Here is an 18,162-nt window from a genome sequence, read left to right on the forward strand (position 1 = left end):
GGTCCCTCCCCTGTCCCCAGGAATGTCCCCTACCTCCTTTCTGGGCTGCCAGGCCCCTGACTAGGGCTAAGGGCTAGTATGATGGTCCTGCTGGGGGTGTGCGGGGCCTGATAAGGGAGGACAGAGATTCTATACCAAGAGTGAGAATCAGCCAGCAGGATTTGAGGGGCATGATCAAAGGGACATAAGAGGAGACATAAGACGAGATGAGCAAGAATTCACAGACTTGGGGTATTCCGTGGGATGTGCAATTTGACGCCCCACAAAGGCCCAAGAGGGCAGGGCACACTTGCTCCTAGGGTGGCCATTAGAGGCCCAGAGACAGTGACAGCTGAGGCTGAGGGAAGTGGAAGGGCATGAAGTGCCCTGGCAGACAGCAGAAGAAGGAGGAAAGAGGCCGAGGGAAGGGGCCACGCTGGCATGGATGTACTACTGAGTTCAGAAGACCCAGCTGAGGCCTGTGTTCTGTGGGAGCGCCTGCAGGACATTCCTCCACCGAGGTCAACAGCAATGCACGCGTGAGACAGATACCAAACCACGGAGGAGTCTGTTGGCTCCATTCTTCTGCAGGCCAGAGAGGACAGCAGGAGAGGCAGTCGCGGAGCTGTGTTCGCTAACACTCGCGGGCATGATGGTGCCTGGGGTCCTGGGGGCCAGGGCTGACGTGGCACAGGCCCCTCAGAACTGCCAGTGCCAGCTGCTGCCGGGGTTCTTCAGACTCCAAGTTCACCAGGGCCAGAAGATGGGAGGAGCCTTCATCATGGGCAGCGAGGGCGGGAAAGTCAACTGGGATCAGAGGAGGCACAGGCAGGGAGGTGTGTGGAACTCAGGGGAATTTCCTGCTGCTCCTGCCCCGCTGGGAACAGACATACAACCCCGGCTTGTGAGGGGTATGCCAGCCGAGGGCTCAGAAACCTCACGATGCGGGTTTGGGTCAAACCACTGGCTATGCCGCCAAGACCTGCTAAGGTGCTGGCTGGGGGTAAGAAGTATTTGGGAAGGACAGTGGGGGAGAGGAAGGGGAGGCCCAGCAGGGACCCCAAGTTCTAGTCCACGATGGAGGCAGGAGCCTGTCCCATCCATTTCTCCTTCTGAAGCTCCTCCTTGGGAAGAGAGGCCCGCAGGAGCCACAGAGGAGCTGCTCCCCACAGTGGGGTGTAAAGGCAGATCTATGGGGGCAAAGGGTGGCCTGGGGCTGCCCTGGGAGGGTGGCTCCCATGGGATCCGAGACTCCTTCAACAAGCAAGGCTGGTTCGAGGCCACTCTACTGGCCTGGCCTAAGCCATCTTGGAACCAGGCTGCAGGCTGAGCCTCTGCCTCCTGCCTGCCTTTCCTCACCTCTTTCTTCGCAGGGGAAGGCTGGTGCCATGGTCTGCAGCCTGTGGCCTCTCCTGTTGTCACCCTTCATCCCCCTGTGCATCTCCAGCATGCTAATCCTGTCTGGGAGGCTACTTGTCAGGGGACCTGAACTCACCTGGGCATGGCCCCATGATGGAAACAAGAGAGCAGAGAGAGAATCCTGTCTCTGCCCCCTGGGTCTGCTCTGACTGTGCCGAGAGGGTCCTGAGACCAACCTGAGGACGCTGAGCCAGCTAGTTCCCTGGGGCAGGCCAGCATGCTGGGAAGCCCTCAGGTCCAGAAAGCACTATGTGCCCAGGGGCTGAGGGAAAAGAACCTGGGTGGGCTGGCAGGGTCCCAGGGCCCTGCCTCGGCCCTGACGGTTGCCAGAAAGGCCAGTGACCCGAGTGATGAGGTGCCTGTGGGCTGGGGAGAGCAGATGACAGGAGGACCAGCACGGCCCTCTCCTCTGGAAGGCCGCAATGTTGCATTCCTCCCACTGGGGTTTAGGAAGGTGGGAAGGTGCTGAGCTGAGGAAAATCCATCTCGCAGGGGGAAGCTTTCTCGGAGGCCTCTAGATGTTGGCTATTTGCCGTGAGTTTCAAGGTGCCAACATGAGTCCTCCAGCCGGTCAGGAAAACACAAAGGATTTGGTTTCATTAGTTTAGCAAACTAAGCCATCCCCAGAGTAAGATGGAGTTGGGGGAGCTGGTAGTCTCTGGACTGGGGTGAGGCACAGGGCTGCCCAGGGGGTGGGGAGGGCGCTGCAGCCTGGGTCTGCCAGGGCCCAGGGCACGAGCCACGCAGGCAAGCTGCAAGGGAGAACATCATGCTCAGTAATGGTTTCCTTGCACAGCCACATCACACTTCCCTTCACCCTGTTCCCCCCCAGCTCTAAGACACATGGCCATCTTCACATTCCAGACGGAGAGGCCACATCCCAGAGGGGGACAATGACCTGCCCTAGAGAAGACCGGCCAAACTCCAATTTGTGATGACAGTCAGGAGCCCATCCAATGGACCAGGCTGTCTGCTCCCCTAGGAGTCTGCAGGGGTTGGAAATCCCAGGACTTCCCAGACAAGAGAGCTTCTACGGCAGAGCTGCCAAGGAGAGGCTAGAACCAGATCTTACCCCTCATCCCCTGCCCCAAGATTTAAACTGCGGAGAGAAAGGCAGGTGGTGTGAAGGCACAGCATGGGTTTTAGAATTGGCTCGCACTGGGGCAAAATCCAGGCTCTGCTCTTGACCTTGGGCAGGTTAAGTGCTCTCTTTAAAAAAAAAAAAAAAATCTAGAATTATGAAAATAAGATCTGTCTTGAGTGGTTGCGGAACTAGGACTAACTCAGGTAAGCCCCTAGCCCCACGCTGGTGATCTGTGGGCATTCAGGAGCTAGTAGTTCTGATCACTATTACACTGCATGAACCAGAAAACTCGAGAGCTCACGAACAAAGTATCTGACATATTTAACACTCATCATAGTTACTGCTATGCCTCACTATCAGGCAAAAAAATGTGAGGCAGTTGATGTAAATAACTATAATCACTATGATATTTACAGAGTTAAAAATCAATTTTTTACAGCTTTTTTCTTCTATATGTTAGTTATTCAGAATTCATAAACTATCCAAGGAGACAGTTTTCCCTGATGTCAGGAGCAATTTAATCCTCATGATAATCCTATAACAAATTTAAAAGCTAAGGCTGGAAAGACATTTGACTCCCAGGAGCCAGGTTCCCTCTCTAAATGATTACGTTAGGTCCCCCACCCACTCCCTTCCTCAAGTATTGTGTGCCAGGTCCTGGGCTAGGCACCAGGGGCACTGAAGGGAACAAAACAAGGCCCTGTTACAAGGGCCCAGCCCAGGGCAGGGAACAGCAGGTAAACCAATGCCTGAACTGCCCTGTGTTGAATGCCGAAAAAGGGATGGGTGAGGCACAGGACCATGGAGGAGGGACACCGGTTTCAGCCCTTTGTGACAGTTGTGAAAGGCTGGAATGGCTTCCTGGGAGAAGTTTGTTAGGGGCTGGAATGATTTCCTGGAAGTAGTAAAACTTAGCTAAGAGTGGAAGGAGAGATAGGGGTCACCCAGATAGGTGGGGAAAGGGCCGTGGGAAAGAGTGGGGTTCTAGAAACAAGGAACAGCCTGGTCACACAGAGACACGTCGCACACGAGAGACTCGAGGTGGTCTGGGAGGGGTGGGACATAGGGGATGCTGGAGCAGGTGGGGATCCTGCCCCTTCCACTAGTCCAGGGCCTCTGAGGGCCATGTGAGTGTTCATTCAGCTCTGTAGCCTCAGTACCTAGTGCTATACTGGTCCCTAGCAGAAACCCTCAGAAAGCTGCATGAACGAATGCGTACTCAGATTCGCATTTTAAAAAGTTCACTCAGACCTGTGGTTCTGACGAGATGTTAGAATGAACGGATGGGGACTTCCTTCCCCACACGACCACAGAAAAATGAGGAAATACATGATTAGAATCATTTTAATGCAAAACTGAGCATCAGAGAATAAAGAGGAAACTAAGTCAAAGCCAGAATCTTTATCATTGGCAGCTGGGGCTGGGATGATCAAACTCTGACACAGTTACAGGCTCTGGGATTTTCATGCCACAGGAAGAAGACCTGGCCAGGGAAATGGATCTGAGGGTCAGGAATCTGGGAAGGGCTGTTGGTCTTTAAACAGGGACCAGAAGACCTTTCTCATAGCGCAGAGAGTCTGTATGTGGAGCGGAGCAGAGGTCTCTCCTTTGCAGAATGGAGATCCCAAGCCCACATGGCATGGGTGGGTGCAGAGGCTGAATCCATGCTACCCAGCTTCCGGGAATCCTAACCGAACTAGCCGGGCCTCTGGAACCCCTGGGGTCCTGGTGGATCTACCACCAAAGCGATGAACACAGACCCCACAACTCACGGCTCCCACAGTGAAAACAATCCCGACTTAAGATGGTGTGAGGAAGTAAGGCACCATGAAGGCAAGGCAACAGACACGCTCATGGGAGAGACAGTACCCTTAAAACTAGAGATAATTGGACACTTCAAAAGACGCGGTATGTATCATCAAAATAAATAAAGAGATGAAAGGGACAGAAATCATAATAAAAATTAGGGCACTAAAAACTAAACTAAAACCCAAAATTAAGAGGCTGATTTTAAAAAGCTCCAAATAGAACTTCTAAAACTTAAAAATAAAACCCAAACCCTCACATTCGGAAAGAGTACTAAACAGCCGATTATGAACAGCTACAGGGTCAGTAAACTCACAGATGTTTTTGAGGAAGTGCTGGAATTTGTCCCTGGCGGAAAGGGAGATGGAGGACAAGAGCAGACTGAGTAACATGGCAGGTTTCTAACAGGAGTTCTAGGAAAGACCGGAGAGAATCAAAGAGAGAGCAGAGAAGAATTTCCAAATGGAAGAACCACACAGTGGCCCCAGCAACATAACAAAAACGATTCTACCCTTTGACTGACTGCCGTAAAACTACAGAACGCCAAAGTCAAAAATCAGGTCTCAAAAGCAACCAGAATGAAAAGTCATGCAAAGCTCCCTCTGGTGACAGAGAGGACAGGCTGGAGGTCAAAGAGCCAGAGGTAGGAAGAAGTGTGCCAAGTAGCTCCTGGTCCCTGGCAGTGGGAGGAGGGTCACGGGGCGGAGACAAGGGAACATTCTGGACACAGTTCTCCATCCATGAAGGGTACAACTGTCCTCACAGTTGTTCTGAAGTCTGAAGCAGCTACTTTCCTCATCCGCGCTCCCACAGCCCTCAACTCCCCCCACCTCGGAGTGTGAGTCCCCCAGGGGAGCTGTGGTGAGGTCTGCTCTTTGCACAAACTCCTCAAGGCCCTGGAGCAGGTGTAAGCCATCTCTTGTGCCCCAGTGCCTGGCACAACACATGGTATGGGGTGGGAGCCTACTGAAAGCATGACTGACTTCTCATGAATCACATACTCGATCTTTGTGGCCTGTTCCTTGGCCCGTGAAGAGATCTCCAAACCTGAGTCTGAGAAACGACTCTCACTGAGCTCCGGGTTCCCTGGATTGCATATTAAAGGCGGTGAAGCTTTCTGCAGCAGAAAAATAGAAGGTCCATGGTAGACACTGGTAGCACCTGTTAGCGTGGTGGGGAGAGGTCTCACGTCTCTTAGGGGCACACGTGACCAGCTTTTGAGGGGCTGAAGGGCTAATCTGAGTGAAGAGCTTTACCAATCTGGCTCCAGGCACAATAGGGCAGTTTCCTTCTTCTAATGACCTCGGTTACGAATGTTTACCTGAGGACTGTGCTCGCTAGCCCAAGAAGAGGCAGGGTCCAAGTGCAGCCGGATATCAGATATGGACCAGTCCCTGGAGCCCAGGAGCCCTCCCTGGAGCCCAGGGGCAAGCATGAGCCCCTTAATGCAGACGAAGGACAGGATGGCATGGGGCCAAATACCAGGGGCACCAGGACGTTTCCAGGGAAGGAAGCTGAGAAGAGCATCCAGGGAAAATAAAAGCAGAGTGCCTATTTGCAGGGCCACTCCATTTGAAGGGAACGACCACTGGGGACCACAGTCCCAACAGTCTCAATACTTATTTACAACACCCTCTTCGCGGATGGACTGAATTTGACAGAGCTAAATACTAAAATGACCATGAATTATAGTAAAAGCAGGTAAAAGCGGTAGTTTCAATAAATGAATTGAGTAATGAACTAATCTTCAGATATCAAGCTAATTTCTTAGGTGAACCTTCTTGCTCTGTGGCTCTTGCATTTGTGTGACTTGCCTGAGGAAACACGGACTCCTTAGGGCCTGGGGCGAAACAGCCTCATTTCCCAAACACCCCTGTCACACCAATACTGGAATTCAGGTACTCTAGAAGAAATGACCCTAAAAGTGAAGACAGGAACACAGACAGGGCAGAGCCCAGGGGAGAGGAGAAAGTCACAGTCAAGCTCATGGGATTCTCCAGGCCTCCCTTGGCAATTCACACGTGGACAGAGGAGGCTGCCTTTAGACCGAGTGTGTCGCCCCCAGCAGACAACAGCCGAAACCATGTCCGCCAGCCTCTTTCCTACTCGTCCTCCCTTAGCTGCTGCCCCAGCTCACGGAGGTAGGCTTGCGGCCACTGGGAAACAAAATGGAAGCCCTGAGGTGATTCTTCTGTTTGGGCAGGAGAGGCACACTTACTGTAGGCATTTGACGTGCTAGGCTGTGATGATGTCCTTAACATATCATTTCCATCCCCAGGACCTTCATTCCCCCAGTTTTGGCAGAAGGCATCCTTAGTCCCATTGTTCTTAACAGATGAAGAAACCCGAGGCTCAGAGGTTAGGACATCTGCCCACACACTGTTAATGAACCGCGAGACTGCTTCTAGGAGGACGAGCGAGATGGAGCCACAGCGAGGGGTCACCGAGATGTCCCACTGTCTGTCGTCCTCCCACTGAATGAAACGGCTGCCAACCTCTTTCTCGAGAAGCAGGGAGTCGGGCCAGAACTGGAGTGTGTCAGCACCCTGGGCTGAAAGACTGCTCCTGCTGCCACAATCCATGTGCACGGGGCTGCCATCCCCCTGCCATCCGGTGGGCGCCAACGTGGGGAGCGCAGGGCGGCATGGATGAGCAGATTATGGCTGGCGTTTCTCTGACTCCCTAGTGACACCTGTACCTGCCCTGAGGAGACCTACTCGGTGGTCCCCATCCCTGGACCCGAGAAGTCCAGCCCTGCTTCCCTGCCAAATTCAGCATTATGAGATGCCGAGATGGTATCTCGACACGACAGCCCAGAAACCCTGGAACTTCCAGAAACAGCACCATCCAAGAGGAAAAATGATGGTGTTAAGGGCACTTGGTCAATCTTTCATAAGTGATAAATCCAGTAGGAACGGAGAGTACACAACAGCTGACTACAGCATCCTCTAAAGATGAATGATAAACGAGAGTAATGCCTTGAAAGTAATATGGATGGAGATTTCGGTCACAAAGGCGCCCGGTAACCCATCCGCCCTGTCCCCCCCACCCCCCTGGGGAACCAGAGCAGGAGTTCTTCAGGAAGACCTAAGTTTCTCTTCTGGAATGTAAAGGACAGTTCCACTGGCATGTGCTTGCTGGATTCCTTCCAGTGAGTACCATTAAATAGCTCACATATTTAAACAATCAGTCCGCAAGTCCAGGTTGGGACTGTTCCTGTCACTGACTGGGGTTTCCGAAATAGCAAGGCGGGACAACAGCTGTCCTTCGTCTATTCTCTTCCCAGAGCAAATGGGATCACAGTGAATCTTCCTCACGCGGCTGTGGCCGGTGACCCAGAGCAAGTTACATCTGTTCCCTAGACTTTAGCTCCTGCACATACAGCAGTGGTAACAATGGAGGAAAGCTCTTTGGGGTGCTATGAGGGTCACACAGGATAACAGATGTAACGTCCCCAGAGGTGTGCCTGACGCCCAGTGTGGGGGCTCACTGGTAGCTGCCATTGTCCTCATCTCACCACTGTCATTGTCATCAGCGGGCACTTGCTGTATCACAGACAAAACTACACAGTCAGGAAAGTAGTCTGTGGTGAAGGAAAGAGCTCCTAGAACAGCCTGCCAGGTGCCCCCTTTCTAATAATAAGATTACCGACTTGAGTCTCTGCAAGGACCCAGAAATCCCCCGAGTATAAAGTTCACAAGGTACACTAACACAACAAAACCTAGTCACAGAGGAGAGGTCAGACCCAAGGGCACAAGCCAAAGTCACTCAGAGAACCAAATTAGCAAGCACGGCCTTGGAGACAGGTGGTGGCGGTGGGGTGGGGGGGTCCCCCAGAGTAAAAACTGACATTTGGAAAGGAAGGTTGCTTCTGAATAGACGTGTCATACCTCCCACACAAGTACTTCAAGTCCTACATTTAGGAGCCCAAGAGATTTGACGGGAGAAACAGTTCTGTGCCAGCTCTTTTCCAGGAGAGCCCCCCAAAGTGTGAGTCCCTTCCTGACAAGCCTTTGTCGGAGAAGCCCACTGTGACAGAACCCACAGGCACTGCCCTCTCTGTGGGACAGGGGGAGGGGACGCTCCTTTCTTCCCCACCCAGTGGCTTACTTGTTGCTGTCGCGGTACTCATAGATGTGACATCCTTGAGGCAGTCCGGTCTCGTGATCCAGAGTGAAAGCAAGTTTCAGCTGCGGGAAGAGAGAAGAGAGAAATAATGAAGTTGAGGCAGCATGTGCTCTTCATTCTGGCCGCTGAAATGAGGAAAAAGTCATGACTTGAGCCGAAAATAAAAGTCGGACACCCAAACCGACTGTGCCACCCAGGCGCCCCTAACTAACTAGAATTTTAAATAAAAACTTGAAAAAAAAAAAAGAAGTAAAGTTTTAGAAGTAGAGTCGACAGGATATGGTGAGGGATTCTATGTTAGGGAGTGGTGAGATGGGAAAAGAAGAAATCCAAGACAGTTCAAGTTCTTGATTTGGACAATCAGGTAGGTTCCATGGCTGAGTGGGAAGACTGAATCTAGAGGTGGCTAGAAAGCCAAAAGTTTGGTTTTGGATATGTTAGCTTTGAGGCACTCAGTAACTTTCTCTGATTAGGGGAGATCAGGAACCAGAATCTGGTAATGAGGTCTTGTTGCTTTCTGGATTCCAGAAGGGCGTGCTCAGGTGAGTGCAGAATTCAGGGAAATTGTGTGTGTCCTGCTAGAGCTGAGGTGGTGAGGGCAGCTTTAACATTTCTAAACCTAGAGCCAAGTATTAGATTTACAGATTCACCAGGTTTTTAAATTGCCAGGGAAATTTTAACTAAAATTAACTGTACATTAGGATACATTAGTCTAACTTTTTTTTTTTTTAACTGCAAGGCTGTTAACACAGATCTGCATCATTAGATGCTGGACGGGTTTTCTCTTCCTGAGAGGGAAAAGAGCTTGTAGGAATGGCTTGTCCTCTTACTGACCCAGATGAAAATACAAAAACAGAAACAAGCCCTTCTTCACCACCATGAAGCCAGGAACTTCAAGTCAAAGGCATGTTTTCCCTACAGAGCCCAGCCCTCTTTCAGCAAAACCGAAAATCATTGGTTTTTTTTTTTTTAAAATCTATTAACTATACCATTTTCTCTTGACCTCTCCCTTTGTGGCTGAGGCCAGGCCTATCTTCACTGAGTCCATTTCAAAGACTGCTCCACTTAGAAATTTCCAAATCCTTTAGCTCAGGATTTATGAGCTTTATGCGATTTATGAATTTATGGCTTAGAAAAACTATCATAAATGTAAGAGCTAAAGTTTTTCTGTGAAACTGTTCACTTCAGTATCATTTACTGGAAAGACTCGAAAAGCCCAGCAGTGCAGGTGGCCAGGTAAACTATGACACAATCCCAAGCAGGGTAGCAGCCTTTAAACTGTCTATGAAGGATTTTTTTTTTTTTTAAAGTTTTGTTTTAGCTGGTCACATGCTTTAGTCTAATTTTTTTTTTTTTTAAAGATTTTATTTATTTGACAGAGAGAGACACAGCGAGAGAGGGAACACAGCAGAGGGAGTGGGAGACGGAGAAGCAGGCTCCCTGCGGAGCAGTGAGCCGGATGTGGGGCTCAATCCCAGGACCCTGGGATCATGACCTGAGCTGAAGGCAGACGCTTAACGACTGAGCCACCCAGGCGCCCCTGTCTATGAAGGATTTTGATTGATCTGGGAGAATATCTGGGTTAGTTGGAAAAAAGCAGGATGCATATGTGATTATATACCAAGAAAACGATGTAAAACGGAACAGAGACCACCTAGAAGAAAGACTGGAGGGAACGATGGCAATAGTGTTCCTTTCCTTTCTTTGCATTTTACAGATTCTTTAGGATAAATCTAAGGAGCTATGAGCCACAGTCCTTAGTCATGAAGGAATTAAGGGAAATTTCATTCTTGAGGTCAAGAAACTACGTAAATATCAATTCAACATGTAGGTGAGTGGGGAGGTGCAGGGAGGGGACGGGACAGATGAGCACTCCTATGTACTGAACGGAGAACTCTTTATTGAATGCCTACCAAGTAAAGGCTCTCCTTTACCCTGACCACAATCATTTGAAGTAGGTATTATGATTTCCTTTTTACAGGGGAGGAACTGGAGGCTAAGAAAGGTTAAGTAATTTGTCCAAACCACAATTAGAATTTCAGCTAAAACCCACGCTCTTTGCACCTCACTGGAATTAGAGGACTCGGCGATGGTCTGGACAGGAAGCCTGCCAGGAAGGGGTCAAGGACAATGTTTAAGGTGCTCTGCCTCGGGCAGCAGGAATGATGGTGCTGCTACTCATTGTGACAAGGAGGAATAGCAGGTTTGGAAGGAGAGCTTGAGTTTAGTTTGGGAGCGCTGATTTTAAGGTGTCTGAGAGGCATCGTCATGCAGATGAACAGGAGACAGCTTGTATAAACAATTCTGAATTTTTTAGGCAAGACTGAGATCTGGAGGTGCAAAATTTGGAAGCCTCTGGATGGTAAGTAAGATGGTAACTAAAGCCACTGGTGTGGACGAGAACACCCCCAAGAGAGTATATAGAGGGAAAACGAGGTCTTTGCTAGCACAGCTGGGTTTTGGAGCAGTGCAATGGAGGTTAAGGAGGAGGGACAAGGGAGTTTTGAGTTCTGTTGTTACAGGAGCCAAGAGGAGAACATATCTCAAGGAGGGAGCAGTCAGCGGCATTAAATCCTTCTAAGAGGTCAAGTAAGAGAGAAACTGGCATCCAAAACCAAAAAGAGTCCATTGGAGTTAGCAACAAGGACTCATAGGAGTGTGGGGGGAGCAGAGGGCAGGGCGTGATGGGTGAAAAATGAGTAGAAGGTAAGGAAGTGGGGATCGTGAGGGTATGTAATTCTTTTAGCAAATTAGGCGGTGGTGGGGGAAGAGTCAAGATGAATGGATTGGAACAGGACCGGACAGGAGGATGGGGCTTAAAGGAGAGCGTGTGGTAGGACAACGGGCTGTTTAAATGCGGATATAAAAGAAGCACTATAGAGGGCAGGCTTGAAGACACGGGAGAGATGGAGGTAACTGAAGAGTCAAGGTGGCTGAGATGATCGGAGGAACGAGAGCACGCCAACGTGCAAGTGGATGACCCTTCCTGCATCGTAGCAGTGGGGAGGGCTGGGCAGGGATGCAGATGTATCTGCGGATTTGGCGGAGATGTGTGTGTGGGGGGGAGAGCAGAATGGGGGATGGTGGTGGTTTGGAATGTTCCAGTCTGATTTTTGTTCTTTTCTGAGAATTAGGAGGTCAAATAATCCACAAGGAATGGAGGGTTTGGTGAGGGAAGGAAAGGAGGTTGGAGGAAAGTGATGAAGGCTTGAAACTGTTTCTCTGGAGAGCAGGAAAAACCGTTGACCAGGGAAGAGCATGAGGGCTGCCAGGGAGCACTAACGGTCCAGCTGAGGCCACAGGAACTGAAGTTTCTATAGCAACCATCTGTCCAGATGTTGGTTTTTTTTTTTTTTTCAAGCAACTTAGACATTGGCATGAAGAAAGTTAGGTTGGTCCAAAGCTGAGCATTTGCCAGGAAGGTCTGAGGGAAGAATAATGGAGCAAGGGAGTAGAGATAGGATATTGGCAACAGATGGGCCAGAGACTCTAAGGGGGAACAGGCGAGAAATAAAAATGGAAGGGGCCGATTGGAAGAAAACAGAAAGATCTGGGTGACAGATGTCTTGTTTGGAGCTGTTATTTATTAAGCATGTTATGCTCCTGTGACATAGCAGTTCTAAGCACTTTTTGCCCAAATTAGCAAATCAGTCGCAGGACTGAAGTGTGACCCACGTTGCTAACCACTGGACCACACCGGCCTCCTGAGTGTCCCTGAGGTCAAGGACTGTGAACTGTGAGAGTCACTGTGTGAGGGAGTGGGGGGACACTGGAGGCTGTGGTCAGAGAGTAAGTTCTGTCTGACCTTGGAGATGGGGCAGTCAGTCCTCAAGATATGAGCAGAATGGAGAATTGGGAGGTTGGAATGAAAAGGTCTCCCATGAGAGGTCTGAAATTCACCCAGGATGATAACATGATGTTTCCCAGACAAGCTTATCCACAAAGTGTGTCACTATGGGAGTGCAGGGGTGTTGGTAGTTACCTACTTTGTGCAAGGTTCCACACACAAATGAAGGAGTGCAACTGGTCCATGCAGCAGACTGAGATGCCGAGCCCGTGGGCCTTTCCTCCTTCCCAATGACACCCTACACTTACTCAGCTAGTTACTCTCCCACACAGGCCACGGAATCCAGGGGGAAGCAGATCCAGTGTCCGGGGCTGGGCCTGGCCATTCTAAGGTGACCTTGTACACCTCTCAGTAACTGATCAGGTACCCAAGCCAATCAGTGCCTGGCATCTCCTGGCCCCAGGAACTGGTTCAGGCAAGGCCAAGGGACTTAACAAAGCCCACGAGATGTGAGGGGATGTTTGCTGAGTGCTTCTGGGCATGAGGGCCCAGAGATGTTGAAGCTAGCTCGCTCTCAGCCTGAGAAGGAAGCCCAATTCACAGAAGCAGCAGCCTTTAGAGACCCGCAGAAGAACAGAGCTGGATGCTTGGGGGAGCCAGGCCTGGTCCCTGTCGGCCATCCAGACCTCCACTGTTCTTCTGTAACATTCTCTCTCTAGGACACAGACACATAACATGTCTACCCACTTCCTGGTGCCACTCTCCACAATGCGGCTGAGTTATCTATCTAAAACACAAGCCTGATGACACTTCCTTCTTTAAATACCTCCGATGGCTTCCTGCTATTTATCACAGGTATAAGAACAAGTCTAACAGCCAGGGCTCTCTGGGGGTTGGCTCCCCACATGAACAAAAATGGACTGTGACCGAGGGATGGCGAGGGGGACCACTCCCTCCCCAGTGGTCCAAGGGCCCCGGGGGGTTGGGGGGTAACACCTTCACCAGGTACCCTCCACATGCAGAACACTCAGCACTCCCCACAATAGGTGCTCAGTGCACGTTGCTGAGCTGACCAGCCTAGTAGAGAGCAGCTGCCCAGTCATCTCCTACACGCCAGAGGCACCCCCAGCAGGTTTCTGTGCCCCTAAGAACGCTCTGATCCTGGTTGGACAGATCTGTAGTCCCCCAGTCTCATCCCTGAGGTTGTCTGGCCTCCTCTCACTTCAGAGGTGAAGGAATCCTGCCTCACCTCTGTGTCCTCAGGAACCGCCACCAGATGAGAAGCCCACATGCTCCCATCTTGCCAGCGCCTCTGAAGATAGACACAGACAGTCTTTCACTCAAGAATAGTTCTTGACTGTGTCCTACGAGTCTGGCCCAGCAAGGAAGCACCCAGGCCTACTGGCTACATCAAGACCACTGGGCCCCACCCGCAGAGTCGCTCGGTTCAGAATGACTGTCACTGCGACTCTTCACCGGGTCCATCTTTCCCCTTTCCAGAGGCAGTGGCACTAGTCAACCTTTGCCCGAGGAGGACAGTTTCCAATTGTACCCCATTCCTGGAATCGGGCAAGAAGAGAAGGAGGCCCAAGAGGCAGTAAGGAGCTCACTCTGTCAGCCTCTACCAGCAAGACGGGTCTAGTTAAAGGCAAGGCTTTCCTCTGGACAAAGGCCAGGCTGATCTCCCTTGGGCAGGAAATGGAAGAGCCTTTTATTTTTAGGGGCTCAGGCTAGAACCAAGAGGAGGGCAGGTGCTGAGGAACTACAGTCTGAGACTCCTGCTGGGACCTCTTTAGATCCAGCCCTCCTGCTCTAGACTGGGTCTCAGTGGGCGACAAGGAGCTGGGCTGGGTGGAAGGGGCCAGGACTGTTGGGGAGAGAACAGTCCTTCCCCATTCACTGTGGGAGCGTGGGTTATAGGCCTGTTGGGGTTGTCGGGCCTGCAAGTGGCCCTTCTTTAATCCCTCTGGGCTCTGGGGCAGGGGGATGGCCAGGAAGGTAGTTGGGCCATGTTTCTTGCAGGTGGCAAGTAAGCAACAAGAGTGATTGGTTCCAGACCACAGAAGCCCCCTCAGGTGGACCGAGGCAGGAGAGGGGATGCCCCGGGCTGAGCAGCAGAGGGGTCCATGGAGTCATCGAATGTTACTCTTCGAGGACATGTGACCTTATTTTGTATGCCAATCCAGTGAAGCTGACGGGCCAGACTACATTCATGAGAATAACAGAAAAAGAGTAAGGGTCAGGAAAGAAAAGGGGACTAAAGGTGGTGCGCCAGAAGTTCCCCTTGGCCAGTGAGCGAATCAGGCCTCAATCTGCTCAGGGATACAGTTCCAAACAGCCACGTTCCTGGAGAACATCACGCACAGGCCACTTGGCATTAAACCCCATCAGCTGAGGTGGACACTGGCTCTGAGCTTCGGGTACTTTTGACAATGCCTGGCCTGACCTTCAATGTTGAGGAGTTGCCAACTTCATCCACAATAGCATTGAAATGACCTCCAGCGGGCAACTGGTGGGGGGGGGGTGTGTCTCTGACCATGGCCCAGACAGCCCTTGCAGGCTGCTTCGGGCCTGAGGTGGGGACCTGGGCACCAGGTTCCGAGTCCCTCTCGCAGGGGTGGGGGTGGGGGTCAGGAGGGAGGTGACTGCTCAAAGCAGAGTGCCGGGGTCTGTAGCCAGGATCGCTCTAGTTCAAACCAACATGGGTTCTCCAGGAGGCCTGCAAGCCTCCTTCAATCTGCTAGCTATTAGGACCGAGGTTCAAACACAGGTCAAGGAGCAGCCCGGGAAGCCTGCGGCCGCCGCACGGTCGGCTCCCGCCTCCCCAGTCCACTGGTCTTGCTGGGGTGTCCAACTCTTCCTTCAGCCCAAAGTGGCAAATCCCCCCCACACTTCCCACATCTCAGGCATGCCCCTGATGACACTTCCGACGCGAAGAAGTGACCTCCACCTGAGCCTTGGTTTTGCCATTGAAAAATTGTATTAGAAGGAAATCTTCACGTTCTCCGAGGTGATCTTTAGTTTTTTCTTCTTCAGTGTTTCTTGTTTGGTTTGGATCTCCTGAGCATTGTTTCTTTTTTTCCATCTCCTCTTTGCTTTCTTTTATAAGACAAAGATGCTGTGGACTTGGCTTCCTCTTGGTTCACAACGATTCTACGGCAAATGTATTAGGTTTCCTTCTCCTAAGTCCACTGAAGTCTTTTTGGACTTGGAGAGAGCTTTTTAAGAAAGAACTTGCTCATTCAGCAGGATTTTCCTCCCCACCCCAAGCTCTGGTTCTGACCTGGAAAAAATAAGAGTGAGAAAGAGCGAGAGGATCTTGCAGTCCTGACGCTCGACTTCCCAAACCACAAAAAAGAACCTTGCTCCAGTAACGTAATCATGGAGATTTCTGGCACCCTGGTCTTTCAAGAAAAATACATCCATCTGCTGGCACAGGGACCGTCAAACTAAATCCTGTTCAGCATGGAGTTCCCGATTCATTAGTGTTGGAAAGTCTATGGCGAGGCTGGCCGCCCTGCTGGGTGACGCCTCCCGGCAGGGGCGTCTCTAAACCCCACAGCTGTGTTTTCACTTAAGGCCACTTCTCCTGACTCCACGGCACCTTGTTCCAGAGGCTCGTTCTATTCTCATTAAGGTTAAATACGACAGGACAAGGATTCTTCAGTGCTGAGGTTTTCCTTGCTCTGAAGAAAAACCTGTCGGTCTCTAGAGCTCTGGGTGACCCATCGGGAAGGCCGCTCTCGAGCGAGGAACCCAGACCTGTCGTATCATGCTTAGTTGGCTTCCATGGACAAGCCTCCCCCGGGAGAGGAGAGTTCTGGCTTCTCCGGCCTGCCGGTCATGCTGCCTCCTCCACTGGGGCTTATTTCATGGCTCACCAGCAAGTCCGGGTGAGGAGAGCTCTTCTGGCCACTGCCTCACGCCCCCTCTGCCTTTACTATGCGGTGAGGCCAGCATCAGCAGAACAGGATTCCTCTGCTCCGGCTTTCCTGATAAGGCCTTACCTGGACACGGGGCCACATTTTTGCTCCTCGATTTCTGGGCAATAGGACAACAGTGACTACAAGGCGTGGTGAAAAAGCATGCATGCAGCCTGTCTGCTCATCCCACTCACAGCTGGAGCATTCTGGATGATTCTCATGGCCCTATCCCTTCCCCCAAGCAGGACTGCTGCTTTCCTGATATTAAAATCAGAGACTACACTGCCTAGCCACAGGAACTATGCTCACGCCTACAGATGTCACTTTACTTCTGCCTCCTTCCTGTGGTTCTAGTTTTCTGTCTTTCTTTCTATTGTATTCATTTCACTGTTTATTTCCTTCATTATAAGTCTTCCCAAATCCTTTTTGGAAACAGAAGAGGGTACATATAGCTAAAATAAGGGTCGTCAAAATATAAGCCAAACATACAAAGAAGTGTGAGATCCAGGCAGGTTCAAATACAACCTGATTAAACACTGATCATGACAGTAGGCATTCAGTTCATGGAAGAAAGAAAACGGGACATTCTCGTACAATCCTCAGAGCCAGTGATCAAGTTGGCTCTCGTCTTGAAAAAACAGGAGAGAACAGAATGATCTTCCAGGGAATTGGCCTCAGTTTCCAGGGACTTGAGGAGTAGGGGAGTTATATAACCCCAAGCTGGGAGCCAGCAGCTCTGGCCTCATCTCCGTTCTCTCCCAGACTCCAGGGTGGCGCTGGGGTCCTACTGGCCTTAACTTTTCCACCTGTAAAATGGAGCTGAGTTCCTCTATGGTCATCCTGGTGGTTTGTTTTACGGATGAATGTGAGATACTTTCTAGGTTTACTGAAATAAAGGACCCATAATAATCCCTGCTCTATCTGGGAGAAGAGAAGCTCTGAAGATTTCAGGGGAACCAGTGCTCACCTCTTTGGGTGGTTTAAATGAAAGAGAAGTGGCAGGGAAGAATTCTCCTGCCTATGGCTGTCTTACGTAGCTAAGAGCAACGGTCAAAGTTCATTGCTCGATTCCTTATTAATTCTGCTTTCTTCCTCCCAGAGCCAAATGTCTGGACACCATATTCTAGGACAACATCCTAAGGTCATTTCTGGTCCTGGGGCAGCCAATGTGCCATTGTTCCTGGTTCCTGCAACCTGGTATTGCCTGCAGCAGAGGGCTCAGGGGCAGCCCCTGGGAGAAGAATCATGGCGCACCACCATCTAGTCATGAAACACCTGTTGATTTGACAACGCTTATGCTTACTGGATCATTCCAGATTTGACAACAATCTGGAAGGGACACCTTGGAGGCCCAATCCTGCAAGCACCTGCAGTTCCTATTCTCATCCCAGATAATCACTGGTATCTTAGCCCTTTTATTTATAAACAACATATCTAATAGATGCCATCCTAACTCTGGTAAAAACCAAACACTTGGGTTTTGTGAAGTTTGAAGAAAAGTACAGGAAGAAGTTTGCCCCTGAGATGATATGCAAAGACCAAAACTATGGACGGAGGTTGGTGAAGGGTGCTAGAAAGGGCCAGGATCCAGTAGGAAGGAAAACGGACAGACTTTCTGTTTGCCTTGCTAACTGAAAAGTCAGCTTTGGTAACAGAGAATCCTTGGATAATCGCACAGTTGAAAATCACTTAAGAAACGACACATGATGTTAAATTCATGTGTCATTTCTGTTATAAAAAAAAGTTTCACAAGAAGCTTAGGGGAATGTTTTCATTAAGCAGACTGTTATTTTTCCCTCTAGCCCTTGTATACTCTTGCTAGGGGCTGCGGACTGGGGTTCGGGGTGGGGGGCAGTCAAAGGCTCTCCCAGTCTGCATGGACCTTAGGGGGTCCTCTACTGCTCTCTCTGCCCATTAGACTGGACAGCACATCTAAGAGTTCCTGCTTTTGCTGCGACCCTCTAGCCTGGGGTCTCTTTCTAGCACATCTAAGAGTTCATGCTTTTGCTACGACCCTCTAGTCTGGGACTCGGGCT

General features: G+C 50.6%; 1 protein-coding gene across 1 annotated transcript in view; it reads right to left on the reverse strand.

Moving 5' to 3' along the window:
• The window catches only part of DIS3L2 (DIS3 like 3'-5' exoribonuclease 2), a 346,542-nt gene that overhangs the window by 30,440 nt on the left and 297,940 nt on the right, over positions 1–18,162 (reverse strand). The window contains exon 14 of the mRNA XM_080797894.1: positions 8,399–8,478. Within this exon, the coding sequence (XP_080654020.1) occupies positions 8,399–8,478 (80 nt within the window). The remainder of the gene's footprint in view (positions 1–8,398; positions 8,479–18,162) is intronic.

This window comes from Martes martes (assembly GCF_963455335.1).
Source record: "Martes martes genome assembly, chromosome: 3".
In the NCBI taxonomy this organism is placed as follows: domain Eukaryota; kingdom Metazoa; phylum Chordata; class Mammalia; order Carnivora; family Mustelidae; genus Martes; species Martes martes.